This window comes from Symphodus melops, assembly GCF_947650265.1.
Source record: "Symphodus melops genome assembly, chromosome: 14".
In the NCBI taxonomy this organism is placed as follows: Eukaryota; Metazoa; Chordata; class Actinopteri; order Labriformes; family Labridae; genus Symphodus; species Symphodus melops.
In genome coordinates this window covers 23,810,383-23,822,087 of record NC_136704.1, presented here as the reverse complement: position 1 = coordinate 23,822,087, position 11,705 = coordinate 23,810,383, and the positions used below count along the sequence as shown (strand labels likewise).

The following is an 11,705-nucleotide window of genomic DNA, read 5'->3' as shown; positions in this document are numbered from 1 at the left end:
ACCGTGTTTGCTCCATGCTCCATGTCAGAGCTGCGCTGCGTCGACAAGGAGCAACCCGCGGTGCCTTCACTGTTCTCTGGATCACTGAGCTTCTTCTCTTCAGTGTTACTAGAAGATATTTACAATCTTATGTCAACAATGAAGGGCGTACTGTGCGGACTGCAACTCCTTCACTTCTTCGGGACTTTTACTTCTATCAGTGGATCACCTTTCCACTACAGCATGTTCCAAGGCAACGCGTACTCAGGCTCCGAAACGCGACAGAGAAACAAGTGAGTAGTTTCTTCTACTGCATGTGTCCAGAGTTTGAATCAGGCACATTACACGTTAATGATTTCTTTACTGCGCATAAATGTTTTCCATTGCGTAAAAGTACTCTGCGGTGAGTACGCACACCGGAGCTTTTCCTACATCAGGACTAAACCCGATGATTTTCTGCAGAAACTGGTGCGCATACGTTGTGCACAAGAACGTCACCTGTGCCGTGGTGGGAGGCACGGAGAGCTTCGTGCAGCCGGAGCCTTTACCGTGTCCACCGGAGCTGCCGAACTGTGCCGAAGAAGTGAGGTGAGGACACCGGGTGGAGTGTGGATTCATTTTTCATGTATCATCACTCTGGAAAACCCCCAACATACATTTACATTGATAACCATATCTATAAGGAATGAATTTAAAAGTTGGAGAAGTGAAACAGTTCTATGCTTTTATTTTATTTCATTTATTTTGTATAGACAAACTTCATTCAAAGAAATACATGGATCCCTGAACCCTGTTAGAGTTACAGTTTCTGTGTTGTCCCCCCCCCCAAAAAAAACAAAAAACTTGTCCTCTAGCCTTTCATCTTCAGTGTTACAGGGACCACATGTTCCTCTGAGGACAGTTTGTATATAAAATTATGGAGAAATACCACAGAATCTGTACATTTCTCCAACTCTACTGAAACTCAAAATGCACCTTTTAAGAGGAAGCAGCTGTTTAGATCCACTTCTATTCTTACACACATTCTCCTCAGCTGTTGTCTTTGCTACTTTGGAAACTTTAATTTGTATTTCTTCTAAATTTAACACAGATTGCAATATGAAATATATTTTATCTGTATGGGTCTAAAGGCTCTGCAGTGTTAAACCATACCCACTCGTTTTCCTTTTTCTTTGTTTATTCCCATTTTAAAATGTATGGCCGTGACACCAAAGAGATTTATTTTAAGACAAAGTGTTTAAACCGAACTTTTAAAGCCGTTTCATTCAGTCTGTGTCGAGTCTCCCTGGATGCTTCACTCAGACTGTGTTCTGCTTTTGTTTGGCTTCACTGTCATCAAGCAACAAACACTTTGAGAGCTCTCGTCTTTGGGTGGTTTTTAGCCACGAGGGTCAACAGTGTCCTCATGAGGGGAGGTGGTGGAAAATCTTCAACTGCATCCTTCACAATTAATTAACTGCAACTGTGACTGGTGTTTATCGTTCATACATGTCATCTGACATTATTTATTGTGCTCTTGATTGCGAGTCTACAGGAAGGGTTGTGTAATGTCTAACATTGACTTTCTATTGACAAATATACAACAACATCATAAACCAGTTTCTCTTGTCCACAATGTGTTCAATGCTTGCAGATATCGGACACACTTCAGACCCATGTATAAGATCGCATACAAGACCGTCACAGAGCTGGAGTGGAGGTGTTGCCCGGGTTACCAGGGACGCGACTGCATGGAGGTGAAAGACATGAAGATGCTCCAAGTGGAGCGCATGCCTTATGCTCCGTCTGGTTCGGGACGTGTTCCAGTCCCTCAAGGTGAGAGACGAGATCATACACAGAGGAATGTAGCGTTCAACTCCCAGAAACAGACACGCGTGTAGCTGCTGGAAAAATGTCAGAAAATGTACATTGACAATGTTGTTACCCAACCCTCAATTTTATTTTCCCCCCTAAAGCGCCTTCCCAGCGAACCGACAGCCAGAGGATCCATCCGTGGGGAGGGGAGAGGCCGTTTGGAGGTCAGACAGGTTACAGACCGCCGGAGGGTCATGGAGGATCGCAAAACGGACAACACCTGGAGGACGAGGTTCAGAGGTTGTCCCAGATGGTGCTTGACATGCAGGCAAGAATGACAGACATGCACTCCAGCCTGAGACTGGATTTCCAGGAGGATGCCAGTAAAATGTTTGTGACAATGATGAACAACTACAAACAGCCCGCCAGCGCACGAGGGGAGGAGGCCCGAACCATGCAGGTGCAGGATTTCTCCTTTGAGCGCGATCCAACTGCAATCGATGACGTCATGAACAAGATCAGCCAGGTGTCGCAGGATCTGGAGTCCAAGAGGAACACTCTGGACGACCTCCTCGGCCGCGTTAGCCACCACGACGGACAAATTAATCTGTTAATGGAGGCTGCCCAGAATCACGTGCCCGCACACACTCCTGCTCCTCCATCCGGTGAGGCGGACCTGCGAGACTACCTGGACCAGAAGATCAGCGCCCTGAGAGACGAGTTAATGGAGGGCATGGAGATCAAACTGGCGGACTTGAAGAGCTCGTGCGACTATAAAATCCTCTCCGTTCAGGAGCAGTGCGAGGGAACCGAGGCCAACTACCTGAGTCTGGCCGAGCTCATGGACTCAAAGGAAACCGACCTCCGCGGTGAGATCCAGGACCTCAAGACGAAGCTCGCTGACGCAGCTAACTGTGAAGGCGGATCTGTTCTGGCTCACGTGGAGAACCTCGAGACGCGTCTGAACTCCTCGGAGAAGACTGTTGCGTCCCGGTGCCTTTTGGTGGAGGAGAAGCTGAAAAATGATCAGGGACAGGCGTTCAAAGACCTGAGGGAGACTATGGAAGACAAGCTGACCTCCATGGAAGACAGACTGGCCACCCTCGTTGTCGAATCCTCAAGTGACAGCCACCCGGAGAGTCAAGACGGTCTACACGGGGACGTTGAATCTCTAAAAGGCTCCTTTCAAACTCTGGAGAACCGCTTCGATGTCTTGGACGAGCTGTGCTCAAAGGAGTGCAACGCTAAGTCGACTACTTTAGAGGGCGTTCAACAAAACCTGCAGAGCTGCAGAACAGCTGTGGATGCTTTGGAGACTGGTCTTGAAGCTAATAAAAACGGCCTTGGAGTGATTGAAGGGAAACTGTTAAAACACAGCACAAGCATCGAGGATGTTCACGCTGAACTAAACGGTCTGAAAGGACACGTGGGTCGGCTGGAGGACACGCTAGCAGACGTTGTCCACCAGCAATCTCAGAAGATCCAGAGCCTCAATACGACGTGGGATCAAGTGAGACTCGGGTTCGAGCAGGAGGTCAGGGATCTTTTGGAGCGCCACAAAACTCAAAATCAGGAGCTGAGAAACAAGCTGAGCGAGCTGTCGAGGGAGGTGAAAGCCGAGACTGAAAACTGCCGGGAACACACGGTAGACATCGGAAAAGAGATCGCCCACATCGACAGCCGGATCGTCAGCGTGGAGAGTTTATGTGGAAAGCTGGATCCCATCTCCGGCAGCCTTCACAGGATTAAAGAGGGTCTGAATAAACACGTCACTGGATTGTGGACTTGTGTGAACCAGCTGAATGCGACGGTTCGAGGTCAGGCCCGAGACATCGGAGGACTGAAGGGAAGCAGTCAAAACCTCCAAAATCACATCGCTAACGTCGCCAGAGATCTCCAGGAGCTAAGAAGCAGCAATCCTTGGACGCCAGGTAAGCTGCTATACACACAAACACTGACCCCTGTCATTAACCCCGAGTATGAGAGGTCACTTTTTAAGCGATTTAATCAATTTTACAATTTTAAGCGACTTAAAAAGAAAATTTCAAAAGATTTAGAAATAGAAACCCATGCAATAAAACATACTGGTGTTTTTCAAGTCAGTACAGTCAGTGCTGCTGCAACCATGACTAACATGACGGTGATAGCTAATGTTAGCTAGTATTAGCTAATGTTAGCTAGTGTTAGTGTTAAAAAAATGCAAAAACATTTAAATTGATGAGACAAATAAAATATTCTGCAATATTATATGTTAACCAGCAGAGGGCAGTATCCGGTTTTGGGGTCTTTTGTTCTGCGTCAGTAAAAAAACGTTTGGCTATTACTTACTGTACATTGATTACAATAGTTTTTAATGTAAGTCAGGACGTTTCGCTGATTTCTTTTTAGAGACCTGGAATCAAATAATGTTTGTAAACAAACTCAAATCTTGTTTCTTTACGAAAGTAAAAAAAAATCTTTGACAACGATAAAACGTTACTGTGAGCGGCGGCGCTGGTCGTGCCTCATGTCTGAAGGCTGTGATCCTCCTCTCTCTCTTTCCTCGATTTCGTACTCCAGCTAAAGTCCTGTTTCTAAATAAAGACAAAACAAATCGTACTTTGTTTTTTTGTTTTTTTTTTGCATCATGAGTTGAGTGATTGTTACAAACTAACTTAATTACTGAGCTTCTCCTACATTGTTCCCTGACTCAGCGATTGCATTTATCGCTGACGTCCTGTAAAGTTCACTCGTTGCCATGGTCGACGCAATTTCATCATCTCAATTTAAACCGACATTTTCCAAGTTTACATCGAGCTCAATCAGATTCATTATCCGAAGCAGTTAGCGACGTAAGAGCTGGAGATCAGTCCCGGAGCTGTAACATTTCCCGACATGGTTGGATCATCGCTTGGACCCGAGTCAGTTTGTGTATCACGGGCTGGCGGTGGTTTTTGGCGTGTGTGTGAGTGAGAGGAAGTTGGACTTTGATTTAACCGTGTTCTCAGTTAAAGGAGGCAGGCTTGATGAAAGACACATGCTCGGGTTAATAGAGCCCACTTGTGTTGAGCAATACCTCGGCTTCCAGAAGTCTTGTTCACTTTCATCATCTGAATGTGTTTTGATGCGTGTCCGTTCAAAAAGCCTAAATATGTGTGTGTGTACATACTTCAGGGTAAAGCGTGAGAACATCAGGGCGACACTGTTCCCCTGGTTCGATATCATTTGGATGTTTTCTCACAGTTAATACTGGATATGTTTGTACTGGGATTTGGCTGAACGCATATTTGAAAGTAGAGATTTTCATATCCGTGCATATGTTGCATATTTGTTGTATGAGTCCGCTCTGTAATGGTGCCCAGGAGACCCCGCTGGACCTCTCTGGCTCGCACTGTTGTAAACCTTAAGTAGACTCACACCCAGCATGTTGACAGGCCAAGTGTCGTCCTGCGGGAGCGGTCCGCATTCGATCCCTGGTTTATGGAGCAGGTGATGCCGCACGTGTTTAAAATGTGGGAATGAAACAGTCCTGGTTCTTGTCCGGATAGATTTCGTTCGCTGCTTCTGATTTGTCTCCCTGAAGCTCCGACGTGCCATGTTTTTTTTTTTCTCTGTGATGCCTGGGACATGTTGCCACTCCACCCCACGAGTCGCTGTCATAAAACTGCACGTCATTCATCATTCTGTCAGTGCCACGTTTTGCAAGTGGGAGCCCATTTTGCACAATTTCCACCCGTGCCCTCAGTGTTGCCATTTTGCTGCTCGCTCAGTAAAAAAAAAAAAAAAAAAAAAAGACCTCAAGCTTCCTGTTTGTCTTCACAATCCCAGCTGCCTCGTCCTTTTGTCTCCCTCGCTTATCTCAGGAGAGTGGAAACTGCTGCTTGGAGGAGTCCATTACAAAGAGATCTCCTCACAGCTTATCAAAGATCCACTCATGGGCGTCTTTATTCCTTGAGCCAGGAGCGTCGGAGTGTTTAGATTAGGAGCTACTGGATCCACATCCCCCACTTTCCTCTCGCTCTCTGCCATCTCTTTAAGTCCATCTGTTGCTTTTTCCACTTTTTTTTTTTTTTACTTCCACGGCTGAGCTGCTTTGCTTTGGAAATAAACAATAACACTAAAAGCTGCAGAAGGGTCCCAGGGGCCTCATGTCGGCGTGTTTAGCATGATGTCACCGCGGCGTAAACCTCGAGGGTCAGGAAAGAGATGCGAGATGTCACTTTCACACTTTGGTTTCTAAAGGCTTGTTGACACAACGTGAAACAAACACGGAGGCCTCTGAGCTTTACGCTTTACGAGCCTTTTTCTTCAGTCCACAGTTGTCCACATATTCTAAGTGTTAAAGCTGCAGCTGCTTCGAGTAAACACTCCATTTCAGTCTTACTTGACCTTGAATTAACGGGTTGTTGGAGCTAAAATGGGGCCGCCTTCTCATGACGTCCCATTTAGGATTTGACAGATTCATCAAACATGAAATAGAGAAATCTTGTTTAAATCCATTTTGATAACACAAGCTGCTTTAAAATCCTCTTTTTAGAGTCTTTTTAGTGCATTTTGTAAAATATACTAAAAGTTTCTTCTCTCTTTACTTCCAAAGTCCCTGGAAACAGCCTCATAGAGCTCTATGATAAAGACGTAGTGAGATGAGGGAGCGTGCTTTCCTGCTTCTGACGAGACTCTGTGGGTCATCGACCTGCGGAGATAAGGTGACTTTTATGACGACATGCATTGTGCTGTGGTCAAACATGACGACCCTGTGCACAAAAACAAAACAAGACGGGACCCGACAGGAAGCCTCTCGAGAGCCACCGAAGCCTGTGAAGTCACACGGCGGCGACTGGGAGGGCGTTACAGACGGGGGGGTAAATGAACCCGCTCTGAAATCCTGCAGCTGGATTTATTGCTTCCAAAATCACAGTCTGAAGTTTTTTTTTTTTTTTTTTTGCTGAAAGTGACTCATAAAGTCAACACACACTAAATTGCAATGCTGTCATTATTATGTTGGGTGTAATGTGGGGAAACGCAGAGGGTTGTTGCATCTTGGACGGGATGCAATAAGTTTTCTGTCCACATCAGAGCCAGTGTTTTTTCACCTCTTTAATCACGACCAAAACTTTCACTTATAGATCTGTTGTCATCCAACACCAGTGTTTATTTTGACCTCTGTTAATGCAGATTTGAAGTTTAGGCATGCAATCATTTCATCGCCCGCCCCTCGTGAAATAACTCTCGACCACAGTGTGGTGCTTATTCAGAGTGTAATAAAGTAAAATACCCACAATTATTTTTATTCCAACAGTTATATATGTTTATACTTGTTGTCAGAGCGGTGACATGGGCCCCCCTTTAAATCTGATTGGCCACCGTTCACATTTCAGATTTAGAAATAGATTTGCATTTGTGCGCCCTCAGTGATAAAAACATGTGAACACACCCCTGGTTGTTTTATATTAGTGTTACTGTGAATCAGCTGGAAGAACAAAATGGTGTTGGACATTGGTGTCGGGGTCGAGCGGATCACCTCTTTACTGAAAGGTCGGCGGGGGATTTGAACTCCAGCTTCTGCAGCCACGTGTTGATGTGCCCTCGGGCAAAATGTTGAACCCTAAAGTGAAGTGTAGGAACGGACACTTGAGTGTGTGATGAACGTTACACGCTCATGATCATCTCTGCTCTCACACACTGCTGACTTCAGTTTTAAATCCCTCCAATCAAAAGCTGCTCACTGCAGCACATACCTGAATTTATACGAGGAGCGAGTAGACTAACAAACACGGCACATGTGCAGACTGCCCCCCCCCCCGTGCTGTTTTACGGTTCCACTCCGGTCCTCCTGCACATGGTCTGTTAAACAGGCAGACCACATTACCTTTTCCCCCAGGTGCAAGGACAGAACCCTCTGATTGAACATGTGTCCCGGTCTGCTGCTGGTATGCCTTTAATGTCTTAATGCCAGGAGGGCTGATGTGTTGATAAACTCCAGGCTCCATGTGAGGAATGCCGAGGTGCCTGATCACTGTCCGGTGGTCATTTTCTCTGTTTACGGCCTCAGATAACCATCGACACGGTTACACGCTTAGCATGGAGTTCAACAGTGGAAAGTTACTTACTTTAAATCTGTCTTTTTTTTATGAGGTTTTCAATATTTGCTGTTTGTCTGAAAGATGACGAGGTGAGACAGGACCGTCTGTTTGCACGCCGCTGGTACAAAGGCTGTAGTCGTTGGAGTGGCTGTCAATTTGAATCTGACCTCCGACCTTTGCTGTATGTCGTCCCCCCACTCTGTCCTCCCAACAATACCGGTCTCTCTTCAGCTGTCATGTCTCATAAAGAGAAAAGTATCCCAAGATGACAAATGAAGTGCAGGAGAAGTCGTTGAGATCAGAAACGATCATCCTAACACAAGAGTCTAAATTTAACCTTTTTGGAACAAGTTTGCCCACACCTCTTTGTGGGAAGGAAAGAAAAGCTCATCTTTGGGCAGTTCTTCCTGGATTTAAAAAAACGCCACTGTAATCGACCTCCACCCTCTCGCCTCACAGGGTGGAGCCAGCATCCAGAGTTTGTCCCTGATGAGCAAATTCAAACTGCCTGAATTTTAAAACCTGAAAGTAAATCCCCCCCCCCCCCCATAAAAAAAAAAAAACATGCTTACTCTCAGTGACTTATGTGGGTGCTGAATCCTTCACCAAAAAATGCATCCAAAGTATTTCAAGCACAGCGCAGCAAAATCTTTAATTCACACTTTTAAATTATTTTTTTTTATATTGCTGCAGACGATTCAGGCAAACAAACGCTGACTCGTTTTAGTGTGCTGCCCTGAAATATTTTCAAAAAAAAATCCTGGGTATGTGACCGTTTCATACTTTAAAAAAAAAAATTAAAATAGACATGACAAGAATGTTTTGGGTAAAACTTCCCTTTAATCCTGTGATTTAAAAACTCTGTTCGAATGTGGGGGACGTTAAACTTCCTCCTTTTATTATAAATTGCACATTTTTTATTGTCCATCTCGCTGTGTTTAAATCACACTGACATCATCTCTCTTCACCTCGCCATAGCAACTAAAATATCTCCTGTCTCTGTTGAGGACATAATGGTTGTTTTGGACGAGTGTCATAAAGGAGATTTACGACTAAAAATGTGGGTTTGTGTTTTTTTTACAGTATATCTCTGTAAAGTGGAGATAAATACAGATGTTCAATCCCTACCTGTACATCCGAGTCGTCAGGCAGACTCGAGACTTTCTCTTCTGCTCATAATTTGAGGGTTGATGACGGGGATTATGGGCGATGCGTCTCCCTGAGTTACAGGGGGGAGCTTTGTAACCAGCTGCTCTGATAACGTGTTTGACCTGCGAACATCTGGCCACACATCTGTCTCTGTCTGACCTGCCACCTAAGCCCCATCGCTCAACTCCTTTTGCTCTCATTTGTAGGTCTTCAGGTTGCCGTGGACGACAGAGGACCTTCCCAGAGTTCAGCTCAGGGCCTTGCCGTGCCTGTCGGGCCCCTGGACCCCCCCCTCCTCCTGCAGCCCGCTGTGATTGAGACCGGAGAGGCGGGACCTCCCGGCACGATGACCTCGTCCAAGCCGCCTAAGGGGACTGACGGCAGCATGATGCCTGTTCAGGGTTTTGCTGGGGCTCCAGGTGAGACACACACACACACACACACACACACACACACACACACACACACACACACACACACACACACACACACACACACACACACACACACACACTCCGGAAGATTCCCAGCATTGTTTCAAGCGTCTCATCTTTCATTGCACAGCTTCACCTTCCAAATCCAGTGACCCGCTGAAAGCTCCGATCATCACAGGTAACATTCATTCATTCATTCATGTTGCTGCTTCACAGCTTTTTAAAAGGAGATTTAACTTTTCATCTTTTGATCAGCAGACGTAAAAACGCCCGTCATCCCGTCACCACCGAAAGCTGCCGCTGCCTCAGGTCAGAGTTTAGCTCCTGAACAGGTTCCAGGTCTGGGTTTGTCCAGTGAGCTCTAACGTGATATGTTGTGCTGTCCTGCGTTCAGTTGAGGCGGTGTCGTTCTCGGCGGGTTTGACTCTTCTGACGTTCGCCGCCGGAGACATGGCCATCATTCGATTCAACAAGGTGCTCGTCAACGATGGAGGACACTATGACGCTCAGACAGGTCAGTGAGGTCTCACTGATCTAACATGTCAGACTCTTTGGTCTTGGTCCCCTTTATACAGCGAGCTACTCTGTGGAGCTAAATGCTAACTCCTAGCATGTAAGTTGGAGCTTTTAGCTAACTGTAATGTATTTATCAGGATGGCGTTAAAGAGGCGTTTAGGTCGTGTCTGGTTCAGAGTTTCATTTAAATCCTGGATTTGAAATGATTATTTATTTGAAGCGTCTCTCTGTGTTCTCAGGTGTCTTCACAGCTCCCATAGACGGGCGTTACCTTCTGACCGCCGTGCTCACACCCCAGCGAGGCGAGAGGGTGGAGGCCGTCTTGGCCGTGTCCAATCGCAGCATCCAGAGGTTGGACTCTTCGGGCTTCCCGTCCGCAGCAGCGCCGCCGCCGCTGCACGATGTCTGTAACTGCAGCGGGTCAACGTCCCTGAGCCTGGTTCTGTCCCTGAGGAGAGGCGATCGAGCCGGACTCGTCCTGACCGCCGGAAAACTCGCCATCTCAGACTCCCCCGAGATCCTGTCAACTTTCAGCGGCGTGCTGCTTTACCCGAGTCCAGCAAAACGGTAGCCCCGCCCCCTTTTAGAGACAGCTGAAGCCTTTCGTAAGAGGGGTGACGTTAAAGATGCTACCTTCATGTTAACCAACATCAGGACAGACAGAACCGACTAAAGAGGACGGACTGAAGAGATCCACAAAAACATGAACATCCAGATTATTTCTCTTACATATTAATATGTAGCGTGTTTACGTTGTGATCTATCTGTAAAGTTTTGTTTATAATCGAGATGTTAGTGATACAACATTTCCTTCTTGGCCTCTGCAGTTATCACCTTTAATATTTAAAAACCTCCCCGAGCCTCGAACAAACCTTAAACTCTTATTTTCTGTTCTCAGTGAATTATTCATCTTAACATTCAAGAAGATTTACTCTGCTTAGTTTTACACACTGCGTTGTTGAACATGCTACACACAGTCTGAAACACACACACACACAAATGGACATGCTCTGGAGAGATAATAGGGGGGGTCTGGTGCCTTGCTGGATAGCACCTCGGCAGTGCTCTCCAGCTCTCAAGTCTTGGTCCCGCCCAGCTCCTCCCAGACTGACTGACTGTGTTTGACCTGTTTGAAAGTTTACACACAGACCGACACTTCTTCTTCTCTTTGGTGCTAAAATGTTACAAATGTAAAAAAAAAAAAAAATCCGATTTTTTTATTGCTCTTTCAGATAAATTTTTTATTAAATAATCATCCAACACATCTGATTCAACTTTGTTCCTCCAGTCCCGACAGTACCTGTGCGGTCTAGTTTCCTCTAAAGAAGCTCCACTTTCACACGGCCTCACAAAGGAAACAGTTAAATGTTGTTTTTATTTTTCAGCCATCCAGAACAAACTTTGAGCTCACATTGTTCAATAACAGAGTTGTCACAACAAACTTCTGCAAACACCTGAAACGGGGGGGGGGGGGGGGGCAGAATGTGTGTTCTCGTCACACATAGATTTTTTTACTTTCATAGAAAGAATTCATCTCATTTTACCGACAGTGTGACGATCACATACTGCATCTTTTAACGGCAAAAACAAAAACATGTTTTCAAAAATAATTAACAAATGTTTCTTATTTATTTTATGTTCACTCTGGAAAAGACTGAAAACACAGCTACAGCAGCTTCTACAGTTCAGAAAGTGCTTTTTAACAGATTTTTTTCTATTAGTTATTAAATATAAAATCATCTACTTTTGCTTCTTAAAGGTCACGTGTTGT

At 45.6% G+C, this 11,705-nt stretch overlaps 1 protein-coding gene across 2 annotated transcripts; it reads left to right on the top strand.

The window, feature by feature from the left end:
• Nucleotides 1–10: 10 nt before the first annotated feature.
• Nucleotides 11–11,489, top strand: emilin2b (elastin microfibril interfacer 2b). Of its 2 annotated transcripts, none has more exons than XM_079361547.1 (10): nucleotides 11–272; nucleotides 442–567; nucleotides 1,613–1,794; nucleotides 1,935–3,704; nucleotides 9,191–9,403; nucleotides 9,549–9,596; nucleotides 9,677–9,727; nucleotides 9,813–9,932; nucleotides 10,174–10,995; nucleotides 11,041–11,489. In XM_079361547.1, exons 1-9 carry the CDS (start codon nucleotides 22–24, stop codon nucleotides 10,503–10,505), a joined length of 3,093 nt encoding a protein of 1,030 aa, XP_079217673.1. In that variant the 5' UTR covers nucleotides 11–21; the 3' UTR covers nucleotides 10,506–10,995; nucleotides 11,041–11,489. The 2 variants fall into 2 exon arrangements, with proteins under 2 accessions (XP_079217673.1, XP_079217672.1); XM_079361546.1 differs by having other exon boundaries at nucleotides 9,674–9,727.
• The last annotated feature ends 216 nt before the right edge of the window (nucleotides 11,490–11,705 follow it).